The 12,500-nt window shown below is 46.9% G+C and overlaps 1 protein-coding gene across 15 annotated transcripts in view; it reads left to right on the forward strand.

The window, feature by feature from the left end:
* Positions 1 to 12,500, forward strand: part of LOC139749597 (transducin-like enhancer protein 4) — a 169,403-nt gene that overhangs the window by 138,651 nt on the left and 18,252 nt on the right. For 14 of the 15 annotated variants that reach the window (XR_011712996.1, XM_071663694.1, XM_071663695.1 and 11 more), the window contains one exon: positions 6,198 to 6,248. The exons of the other annotated variant lie outside the window; for it this stretch is intronic. Coding sequence is in view for 13 of the 14 variants with exons in the window: in XM_071663694.1 (XP_071519795.1) it covers positions 6,198 to 6,248 (51 nt within the window). In the remaining variant the exon portion in view is untranslated. The remainder of the gene's footprint in view (positions 1 to 6,197; positions 6,249 to 12,500) is intronic. 15 annotated transcript variants of the gene reach the window in all.

Raw genomic sequence — 12,500 nt, forward strand, 5'->3', positions numbered from 1 at the left:
ACCCACCCTTACCTTACCTTCGCCCTCCTCCCTTCCTTACCTCCCACAAAATATGTCTCCTGTCCCTTACCCCATTCCCTTACCTTCCTCTTACCCATACCTCACATATCCCATTGATCCTCATTAATTGATTTATCTTTATTGATTGTATGTCAGATGTATTACACATGTCGTGTGTGTGTATGTCTATGTGTGTATATATATACGTATGTATATATGTATGTATGTTGGTCTCTTGACATGCGTGTATGGATATGATAATATGTATGAATATATGTATGTATATTTCCATGGATGGATGTATTCATGTGGCCATGTGTGGCCGTATGTATTTTTGTGTATTCATGTGTTCTTACAAGGCGATTATCTGAGCTTGTATTCATACAGAAATTCCTGTATTATGTAATACTTTGTTGAAGATTAAGACACCAGCTGACTAATCATCAACCAGCGCCAAAGGGGAGGATGAACACCTTGGTCTGGCTTTGAGTCAGCTACCCCGATCCGGCATTCGAACCCAGGACCCGTTGTGAGATTGATGGGTCGTAACGCTAACCACAATACTATATGATTGTACTGTTCTGGGAGGGAGTTCTACACTGGTGGTGGTTGGGGGGGGGGGGGGGGGCAATCTCTTGGCCATTTTCCACAGTTCCATTGCGCCGTTTATAATATATCTTCTCTGCCTTTTTTTCCTCTTTTTTGCAACAAGTTTCTTGCATGATTTCATGCATTGCAACCCTTGTTTGGTTCCATCTTTTGCCTATGTGAAATAGCTGGTCACGTTCATCATTGTCTGGTCAGTTTAGAAACTTTAATGTCATGTTCAGGTCAGTTCAGGACAGTCCTAAGTCTTGTCTAATCGATGATGGGCACCATTTTATCCTTCAGACTCTCCCTGTGATCCAACTCCCTTATTTCAGGTACCGTGTCTGTTTGATCTTATATATTTTGCACTATGTAACCAAACTGAGATACGGATTCTGATTTTGGTCTAAGTTGTAAATGGTGTATTTAACACGTTATCTATATGTTTAAGAGCGGATTCGAATGAAAAATTAGGTATATCTGGTTATTATGTTAACTATGAGGCAGTTTGCTTCCTTAACTATTCGCCTGATGTGGTTATAGAGACGCCTTTCCATATACAGATTCTCGCATCTTGTTCCTTTTGTCGGATTCTAGTCATAGTGAGTGAGACCTTTCACTCAACCTGTTCTTCAGTAAATTGCATTTGATCAAGTCAGACTTCGTCGACTAGTTGCCACACCAATTGAGTTCCTTTTGTTAAGGTGATACAGTCCTCGGTCTTCCTTCTCTCATGACCTGAGTAGTATTAACACGCACACACACACACACACACACACACACACACACATATATATATATATATATATATATATATATATATATATATATATATATATATATATCTTGGTATGAACTCGGTCTTTCCGGCAAGCCATTCGCAAAGATCAAGAAGAACAGTGGTTCCAGGACCAAACCCTGCGGCACGCCGCCAGTAGCTCCAGCCCATATAGTCATGTCTCCTGCAGACATATCCTCCTCTGCTCCATATTATGTATCTGATTATTTTTGACCCACCGAAGGAGTGTGTGGCGTTTACGTGCATGAGACCTCAGCTACATTGTCAACCTCCATTGTGGCCCAGCATCAAATGCTTTCTTGCTGTTCAAGAACACGTAATCCACCCACCCACTCTCTTACGCCTGACCTCATTTCTATAGAGCTGTGTTGCCTCCTATTTAAGTCGTCCTTTCTTCACAAGTAATCACCCATTTACTTTCTGGTTCCCCTTTTTCAAGCCACTTCCAAACTACACTTATCAGAGACACTGGTACGTAGCTCAGCCCAGTTTCCCAATCTCCCTTCTTGAAGTTGGGCACGTTGTTGTTTTCTCCAACTGCAGTTATAAGGCTCAGATAATTTCCAGAGTGACGTGTCAGGTGTTTATGTACACATGTTGATCCCGCACGGAGGCCTCTTCCCCAGGACCGTGTGTAGTATAATGATCTATGACCACTTTTATGTATTTTTTCCTCATTGAATTTAGTGATTTCCAGGTTCCCATACCCGATACATTTTCGCGTTAAAGGGGGTTGTGGTGTCGTCCACTGTGAATATACGTGTGTGTGTGTGTGTGTGTGTGTGTGTGTGTGTGTGAGAGAGAGAGAGAGAGAGAGAGAGAGAGAGAGAGAGAGAGAGAGAGAGAGAGAGAGAGGTGGGGGAGGCATGATTCGGCACGTGTTCCGCCATTTTGGGAAACCGCAGGGGGTCGAATGGTGGGTTGCGTTAGTCGACCCACAGCCAATCCCAGCTGTTCATCGTTCCCTTGAGGATAGTCGACCAATGGACGCCTGGCTTAGTCCGAGGTGTATGTATGTACATATATACTCAAAAGTAAAGACAAGGTACATATATATACAAGGTGAAGACGGGGTTTCATCCCGTAACACACACACACACACACACACACACATTATATACATATCTCCATTACCTTTACTCAGCTGTCGGATTAATTCAGGCAAACATTTGAACAAAACTTAAATCAGACACACATGAACACCTGTTGAACACCCGTTGAACACCTGCATGGCCATTAAGTGGTTAGAACTCCCCAACGCCGATATTTACCTAAAAATGAATATCTAGCAACTCAGACCCGGGTGAGTTGCCACGTTAGTATATATATTTATTTTTTTAATCTTAAGAAACATATTGCCTTTGGCTTCAGGTCTTGGGATTTAAGACTTAAGAACATTCTTCGGACTTAGAGTCTGATTTAAGACGCTAAGTATAGTCGGTGGACGTGACGTCCGTGACGTAATACGCTATTTATAACGTAAAGAAAAAAAAAAAATAGATGTGGCCACGAATATATATATACACACATTCGTCTGGTCTTCAATTATTTTTCTTTATTTTTCGTCCGACTTACCATTGGTTCGTGATTGGTCTTGAGCGTTAACATCAGGAATCACTGGGAAGGGTGTTGGATGATAGGATTACCACGAACCGAGGCGTTAGGAGGTTAATCCTATGGTTCAGTGTAGGGAAGTGGGTCGTAGAGGAGATTTATTTGTGAAGGTGCCAGCTTCGCCACCACCTCTTACATGCCCTTAGGGATGACTTAAGCAGTAGATTACTGGGAACTTCGCACATACCAACGTTAAATAAAGACTTGATCTCTTGCGTAAGGCAGTGTTATAAGTGTATATTGATAGATAGGTTCTTGTGGTCCAAGCTGAGGAGAGGTTGTGATCTAAGCTGAGGAAAGGTTGTGATCTAAGCTGAGGAAAGGTTGTGATCTAAGCTGAGGAGAGGTTGTGGTCTAAGCTGAGGAGAGGTTGTGGTCTAAGCTGAGGAGAGGTTGTGATCTAAGCTGAGGAGAGGTTGTGGTTTAAGCTGAGGAAAGGTTGTGATCTAAGCTGATGAGAGGTTGTGGTCTAAGCTGAGGAAAGGTTGTGATCTAAGCTGAGAGTTTGTGATCTAAGCTGAGGAGAGGTTGTGGTCCAAGCTGAGGAGAGGTTGTGGTTTAAGCTGAGGAGAGGTTGTGATCTAAGCTGAGGAGAGGTTGTGATCTAAGCTGAGGAGAGGTTGTGGTTTAAGCTGAGGAGAGATTGTGATCTAAGCTTAGGAGAGGTTGTGGTCCAAGCTGAGGAGAGGTTGTGGTTTAAGCTGAGGAGAGGTTGTTATCTAAGCTGAGGAGAGGTTGTGGTCTAAGCTGAGAGTTTGTGGTTTAAGCTGAGGAAAGATTGTGGTCTAAGCTGAGGAGAGGTTGTGATCTAAGCTGAGGAGAGGTTGTGATCTAAGCTGAGGAGAGGTTGTGATCTAAGCTGAGGAGAGGTTGTGATCTAAGCTGAGGAGAGGCTGTGATCTAAGCTGAGGAGAGGTTTTGATCTAAGCTGAGGAGAGGTTGTGGTCTAAGCTGAGGAAAGGTTGTGATCTAAGCTGAGGAGAGGTTGTGGTCTAAGCTGAGGAGAGGTTGTGATCTAAGCTGAGGAAACGTTGTGATCTAAGCTGAGGAGAGGTTGTGATCTAAGCTGAGGAGAGGTTGTGGTCTAAGCTGAGGAAATATTGTGATCTAAGCTGAGGAGAGGTTGTGATCTAAGCTGAGGAGAGGTTGTGGTTTAAGCTGAGGAGAGGTTGTGATCTAAGCTGAGGAGAGGTTGTGATCTAAGCTGAGGAGAGGTTGTGGTCCAAGCTGAGGAGAGGTTGTGGTCTAAGCTGAGAGGTTGGGGTTTAAGCTGATGAGAGGTTGTGATCTAAGCTGAGGAGAGGTTATCATCTAAGCTGAGGAGAGGTTGTGATCTAAGCTGAGGAAAGGTTGTGCTCTAAGCTGAGGAGAGGTTGTGGTCTAAGCTGAGGAGAGGTTGTGCTCTAAGCTGAGGAGAGGTTGTGGTCTAAGCTGAGGAGAGGTTATCATCTAAGCTGAGGAGAGGTTGTGGTTTAAACTGAGAGGTTCTGGTCTAAGCTGAGGAGAGGTTCTGGTCCAAGCTGAGGAGAGGTTGTGCTCTAAGCTGAGGAGAGGTTGTGATCTAAGCTGAGGAGAGGTTGTGGTCTAGGCTGAGGAGAGGTTGTGGTCTAAGCTGAGGAGAGGTTGTGGTCTAAGCTGTCAACACAGGAACTTTTGCATTGATAACTATTTGTCTGGCACGCCACACGCACCCTACACACACACGCCGGAGAGTGCGTCCGTCAACTTGACCTCAGCCAACCAACCAACAGACACTAGAGTGTGTTGTGAGGGGGGGGAGGGGTCGTGTGTGTGTGTGTGTGTGTGTGTGTGTGTGACGCTTGAGGTGTTGCTTGCAACATTGGTGATGGACAGAGAAGGAAAGGGATTGGATATATCTATATATAGCTAGATAGATAGATCAAAGTGACAGATAATAATATAGGTATTTGATGAGAGAGAGAGAGAGAGAGAGAGAGAGAGAGAGAGAGAGAGAGAGAGAGAGAGAGAGAGAGAGAGAGAGAGAGAGAGAGAGTCTGCTGGTCTCTCTCACACAAGCAGTGTTGGGTTTGTTACATACATACACACAAGACCATCGTACACTCCGGGGGCCTCACGTCGCCCCCCCTCTACCCCACGTCCAGTCTCACATTGTGGCCACATTACACGTGCACAGGTGCAGTTCTGGGAGACACGCTTGATCACACGTACCTGCCACTCAGTCAGGCCATTTAGGTGCCTCCCAGTTAATCTGGCCGTTTAGGTGCCTACCAGTTAGTCTGGCCATTTAGGTGCCTGCCAGTTAGTCAGGCCATTGACGTGCCTGCCTGTCAGTCTGGCCATTTAGGTGCCTGCCAGTCAGTCTGGCCATTGACGCACCTGCCAGTCAGTCTGGCCATTGACACACCTGCCAGTCAGTCTGGCCATTGACGTACCTGCCAGTTAGTCAGGCCATTTAGGTACCTGCCAGTCAATCTGGCCATTTAGGTGCCTCCCAGTCAGTCTGGCCATTTAGGTGCCTGCTAGTCGACGTACCTGCCAGTCAGTCAGGCCATTTAGGTGCCTGCCAGTTAGTCAGGCCATTGACGTACCTGCCAGTCAGTCAGGCCATTTAGACTTCTTAAGGTTTAATAGTGAAGTGTATTCTGTTGCATCTTTGATGTGTTGGTGGTGTAACTGTTATCGTAGGGGGAGAAGAGGTGGGGGGGGGGGGAGGAGAAAGGCTTTTTGTTATTGTTGATTTTGAAGGCTTTTATTTTTTTGGCTTTTGTATGGCCGCTTTTTTTGTTGTTTTTTCTTGCATTTGTTTTTCATTGTTTCTGTGGGTGTTTTTTTTCCCTTGCTGTTGGAGTTTTTTTTTTCTGTCTTTGTAGGGCGTTTTGCTTTTGTTCTTGTAGGCTGTTACCCCTTCTTTTATAGGCTTTTTCCTTCGCTTTTGTAGGCATTTGTCTTTGCTTTAATAGGCTTTTTCCTTTGCTTTTGTTGGCATTTTCCTTCGCTTTTGTAGGCATTTTCCTTCGCTTTTGTAGGCTTTTTCCTTCGCTTTTGTAGGCATTTTCCTTCGCTTTTGTAGGCATTTCCCTTCGCTTTTGTAGGCATTTGTCTTTGCTCTTGTAGGCATTTTTTGTTGATGCTTTTTTTATTTTTGCTTCGACTCTATTTTTTTCTTTACTTTTGTTTTATTGGTTTTGATGTCGCCTTTTTTTATCTGTTGCAGGAGAGAGATGGGAGAAAGAGCCAGCAAGATGTTGTTGTGGACGATTCTCAGGTGGGTGACTCCAGGGTGGTGTTGTGATTGTGGTGGGTGGTTGTGGTGGGTGGTTGTGGTGGTGTGGGGTGGGTGGTGGTGTGGGGTGTGTGGTGGTGGTGGTGTGGGGTGGGTGGTTGTGGTGGGTGGTTGTGGTGGTGTGGGGTGGGTGGTGGTGTAATGTGACCGGGGTGGGGTGGCTGTGGTGGGTGGTTGTTGGGTGGTGGATGGTTGTGGGGTGGTGTTTATGTTAGGTGGGGGGTGGGGAGCTTGGATCATATCGTGGTGGGTGGTTGTGGGGTGGTGGGTGGTTGTGGAGTGGTGTTTATATTAGGTGGGGGTGGAGGGGGGCTTGGATCATATCGTGGTGGGTGGTTGTGGGGTGGTGGGTGGTTGTGGAGTGGTGTTTATATTAGGTGGGGATGGAGGGATGGGGCTTAGATCATATCGTGGTGGGTGGTTGTGGGGTGGTGGGTGGTTGTGGAGTGGTGTTTATATTAGGTGGGGGTGGAGGGGGGCTTGGATCATATCGTGGTGGGTGGTTGTGGGGTGGTGGGTGGTTGTGGAGTGGTGGTTATATTAGGTGGGTGGGGGTGGAGGGGGCTTAGATCATATCGTGGTGGGTGGTTGTGGGGTGGTGGGTGGTTGTGGAGTGGTGTTTATATTAGGTGGGGATGGAGGGATGGGGCTTAGATCATATCGTGGTGGGTGGTTGTGGGGTGGTGGGTGGTTGTGGAGTGGTGTTTATATTAGGTGGGGGTGGAGGATGGGGCTTAGATCATATCGTGGTGGGTGGTTGTGGAGTGGTGTTTATATTAGGTGGGGGGCGGAAGGGGCTTAGATCATATCGTGGTGGGTGGTTGTGGGGTGGTGAGGTTGGTGTTGTATGGGTCACTGTGGTGTTATTGTCGTGGGTGTTGTGTCGTGGTTTATTCTTTGTTGATGTTAGTTAGGTTAGGTTAGGTTAGGTTAGGTTAGGTTCTTAGTGGTGGATGATGATGTATTTTATATTGTAGTTATGTTGTTATTGTAGTGACTGTTGCAGGGGGGGGGGCGGTCGTTGTTCGTCTATGTTATTGGAGTGGTCTCGTGGTTGTAAGGGTGGGACGATATACGAGAAATGAAGTTATGTCTTAATTGGTAATAAATAAATTAATGATTATGGTTTATTGGCTGTAAGACACCATTGGTCTGAAAATACACAGTTGACGTATTACAGATGATACAGACCTGGGTGACCACGATAGATACCAGTTAATTATCATAAAACAGCTTGAAATTAGGGCGAGCTGGATGGTGTGTGTGTGTGTGTGTGGTGTGTGTGTGTGTGTGTGTGTGTATGTGTGTGTGTGTTTATTGTGTGTTGTTGAAGACCAGGGCACATATCTTATGGTTGGTTTCATCTTAAGTTTATGTTGCTGTCAAACATCACAAAAACGAATGTATAAAATCGTATTGCAATACGTGGGTAACCTCACACCACCCCCTCCATCTTCAGGCAAATTCAGCTCGGCCTGTGTTCATCGACTACGTCTAGTTTGATCTGTGTGTTCGCCACGATGTTATTTTATATTTATTTTTGGGGGGATTGGCATGGAGTCGAAGGGTTGGGGTGGGATCTGATGTTATTGTGTTGGGCGGACGCACAAGTCGTGTGTCTGGGGGGAAGTCGTCTTCCACTTGGCTAAGTCGTGTACCTGGGGGGAAGTCGTCTTCCTCTTGGCTGGTCCGAAATGTCGTACACGTTGTCTGTCCCTAACTGGAAGCCACTGACTGGCTAGCTGTCGAGGCTGTGATGAATGCATGAGTCCACTTGACTATGAAGAGGAGGTAAACAATATTGTATAATGAGGACTTCCATGATGAGGAACTCACTGAACTCTCCCTCCCTCCCTCCATCCATCCTCCCTCACTTTTTGCCCTAATTAGATTTAATGATTTTGGTTTTGTTTTTTCAGACTGTGTATGGTTATATTGCTTGAGGGCTGCCGACACAAAGGCTGCGTAGGAGCACCGTGTCGTGGGTGCATTGCTAGTTTTAGATAGTGAGTGCTAGCTGGCGTGTTGTTCTTGTCCACGCTGCTGCAGTGTACGTGAAGGACGCGCGTGATGTTGTCCGTGGCATTGGCTCCTTTCAGTGGCCTGCGGTAACCCTAACCCTCCTTCTCCCTCCCCTCCGTGTGTGTGGGTGTCACGTCACACCTTTTCATGAGCCACCAACTGTTGTGGTTTTTCTTAGGAGCGATGTTCAGCGGTATTCTAAACCACCTGTGGAGTGTTGATGTGGCTCTCCGTGATGACGTGAGGCAAGGCTTTGAGGAAGGCGTTCAACGAGGCCGTGAGAAAACCCCATTCTCCGCTGTGCTTAAGAAAGATTCTAAGCGTGAGGGAGGAAGAAGAGCTTGGTCACCCTAGGACCAGAGACGGAATAAGTGAGATAAGTCTTCTCAATGGAATCCGGGTGCTCAGACGAATAGATTCTGACTCCATGTTAAAGGATTCTGATTCCATGTTTAAGGATTCTGACCCCATGTTAAAGGATTCTGACTCCATGTTAAGGGATTCTGGCTCCATGTTAAGGATTCTTCCTTCCACAGAACTGGAGGACTTCGGTGCGCCAGTGTGACCACAAGTGCTCATGGGTCTACATTCATGAACTACTCTGCCATGAGAGCCCACAATCGCACTATCCAACCCTATGGGGGAACTTTAATCCTCTTTTGAGACATGTCATCTCAACATATCCTCCAGACCTGCTACTCAGCTCACACATCCTGAGTTACCATGCATAAGAGACACCCAGTACCAACACTGAAGCCATCACCACTGAACCTAACCTCCCACACCTTAGAGATACAGACGAGTTCCCCCCCACTTAACAACCACTGGTGGTGTATCTGGTAGTGAGGTTGTAATCACATAAAGACGCCTTTTACGATCCCTTGGGGACACGGGGTCAATCCCTGGGTCCCCCCACACTGAACTGTTTTACTCATCCTTACGCCTCTTCAACTCGTTCATAACCCCAAGACAGATGGCCCAATTGTAAACGCCTTTCTTGCCTCAAGTCTCTGCCTCGAACTCGCTTCTCTTGTGAGAGTAAAATGCTTGTGTCCGACACAGGAGTAACCAAGTGATCCTTGTTAGATTTGCAGACCAGATACCCCCGGACGCCTCGACATATTTGGCTCAGAATGTGCGTCGTGACGCTGAGGGACAGCACAAAAACCCTCTTCCTTGATGGATGGAGTTGATTGCCACCACCCGGGTCTACCTGCGAGTAGACGAAGAACAGTCAGTCACTAAGAACATGAACAAAATGTTGTAAACTTAAGACGAAGGGTAGTAAACACAGGCAGGTCTATCCTCAACCATAATGCCATGCAGGAAGAACCTTGTATAGCAACACACCTAATGTAAACTTTGCCCAAGCAAAGCTACTCCCCTGACCCAACATCATTATGTACTTGAGTATTGTAACATGACTGAGTTACGAGATGAGTCCATCTGAACATTATATGTGTAAACATTTCATTCATAACAATATCTGTCTCGGATACTTCAAAAGTGTCCCTAACTTTGCTGACTGTACATTAATTTTTTTTCCTTTGGTTGTATATCTTGCAACGTATGCCAATAGTTGATGTTCCGTTCTTGTAACCAGTTCACTTAAACCATGTAAATTGCTGGACAAGTCATTCCATACTGGCCAGTCCTTGTTAACACTAAGCAACTTCTAATGTAACTTGAAAAGCATTGAGGCCACTCAGTCCCCAGACTCTCTGTACACTCTGTATCTTCTTTAGCGCCACCGCCCACAGGATGGGTAGGAGTGCACAATAAACTCGCCGCTCTTATGTGGCACAAATATAAAACAAGATGAAAAGATCACTGATGACATACCCGCTCACCATTTGTGTAGACAGGAGACCTATGGTTGCCAGCGTATGATTGGACTCTGGTGTCGACATGGTTGTTAGAGCGAGAGATATATATATATATATATAGAGGTTTGACACCCTCCCCTTTTTCTTTTCTTTTCTCTCTTTGCGATCTTGTTAGTGTATCCATGTTTGCTTTATTAGTTGTGGTCCTTGATGACAATGTTTCCCACCTTAAGAAATAGAGATTTTGAATGTTCTTCTAAAGTCATTATTATATCATTCCCTCTATACTAGTCTGTATACTGACAATGGGGAAAGGTGTGGACCTCACCACAGCTGGGAACATAGCACTGAGGAAGCGCGATCATGTTTTCAGTGCTAAGTTTACATGTGAACCTCAGTACTGCGTCCAGTTCAGTCCCTCCTGCATGGCACATCGTGGGTACTGTAAGGGGGTCCTGTGTTCCCAACCTGACCCATTATGCCTCGTCCACGTACAGACAGTAGATGGTAGAGCGTGTATCGACTGTCCGGAGAGAGAGGGAGAGAGAGAGAGAGAGAGAGAGAGAGAGAGAGAGAGAGAGAGAGAGAGAGAGAGAGAGAGAGAGAGTCTGGTTTTCAGTTAGTAAACATGTTGGAAGTTTGCGAAGGATACTTACATGGTGAAGCCCCATTGTTACTTCTAAGGGAAGATCCCATTGTTACTCAGAATAGGAGGTCTCATTGCCACTCACAAGGAGAGTTCCCGTCCACTCCTTCCTTATGGTGGTGGAAGAGGGGCGTGTAGGAGCGTTAAAGGAAGGCGCCTCAGTAACTCAGGTATGGAGTTATCACCTCAAGGATGTATGTGTGTGTGTGGAGGAGGAGGAGGTGGTATGGTGGAGTGTTGTGGGGAGTTGAGGATGACGGTGAGTGTGAGGAGCAGGTGTCCAGGGTGAACGTGTCCCCATCGAGCCAGCCACGGTGTTGGCAAGGCTAAGATGAACGTCATGTTGACCTATGGCTGATGACTGGTGCTGGTAGGGTGGTAACTGTGTCTAGTGGTTGGCAAGTGATGGCAGGGTGGTAATCTGTTGCAGATGGTTGGCAGGGACTGAATAGTTAACGAGGTATGGGAAGGGGTCGACTTGAGCGTTGGCGATGGAGGTTTGATTTAATAAGAAGTCAACTAGACAGGAGGCCCCCTTGAACCAACACAACCCCTTCCCTCCTCTACACCCGCCTCACCCCCCTACACACACACACACACACACACACACACACACACACACAAACCCTCCTAATTGAATTTAAACAGTTTTGTTCATCTAGTGGAAGTCATTAGTGTGGTCGAAGGGTTGGCCTTCTCCCCCTCTCGTGGGGCACCACTCCTTATCTTAAGGCTTGCACACACACACACACACCTCTTCCTCCTCCTCCTCCTCCTCCTCCTCGTCCTCCTCCTCCTCCTCCTTCTCTTCGTCTTCTTCTTCGTCCTCGTGTCTTCGTCCTCGGTGAGTGTTGGAGAGCCAAGCCACCCTCACAGTAGAGGACGAGGCAGTAGGATGTGGTCAGGTGTTCGCCAGCCATCACCACTGTCTCTACACGTGTCAAGGCTTACGTGCTTTTAGTCTTTAAAGGATTCGTACCGTCGTGCTCAAGGGTCGTATACCGTCGTGCTCAAGGGTCGTATACCGTCGTGCTCAAGGGTCGTATACCGTCGTGCTCAAGGGTCGTACCCCGTCGTGCTCACGGGTCGTATACCGTCGTGTTCAAGGGTCGTACCGTCGTGCTCAAGGGTCGTATACCGTCGTGCTCAAGGGTCGTATACAGTCGTGTTCAAGGGTCGTACCGTCGTGCTCAAGGGTCGTATACCGTCGTGTTCAAGGGTCGTACCGTCGTGCTCAAGGGTCGTATACCGTCGTGCTCAAGGGTCGTATACCGTCGTGCTCAAGGGTCGTATACCGTCGTGCTCAAGGGTCGTATACCGTCGTGGTCAAGGGTCGTACCCCGTCGTGCTCAAGGGTCGTATACCGTCGTGCTCAAGGGTCGTATACCGTCGTGCTCAAGGGTCGTACTTTAGCATTTAAGAAGTTATTGTGAGTCAGGTCGTGAGATGTGTTCGTTGGGACAGACACTTCCCCACTAGTGTTAAGTCCAGTGGGGGTGTAGTCCCACCTGTTGATGGATGTGTGGATGACTGACTGACTGAATGTGTGGGTGACTGACTGACTGACTGAATGTGTGGGTGACTGACTGACTGACTGGATGTGTGGGTGACTGGTTGGTTGTGTTAAAGTCATGTGTGTTGTGCGTGTGGTGCTACCACTGGAGAGAGAGAGAGAGAGAGAGAGAGAGAGAGAGAGAGAGAGAGAGAGAGAGAGAGAGAGAGGGAGAGAGAGAGAGAGAG

The sequence above is a fragment of the Panulirus ornatus genome, chromosome 7 (genome assembly GCF_036320965.1).
Source record: "Panulirus ornatus isolate Po-2019 chromosome 7, ASM3632096v1, whole genome shotgun sequence".
NCBI classification, from domain to species: domain Eukaryota; kingdom Metazoa; phylum Arthropoda; class Malacostraca; order Decapoda; family Palinuridae; genus Panulirus; species Panulirus ornatus.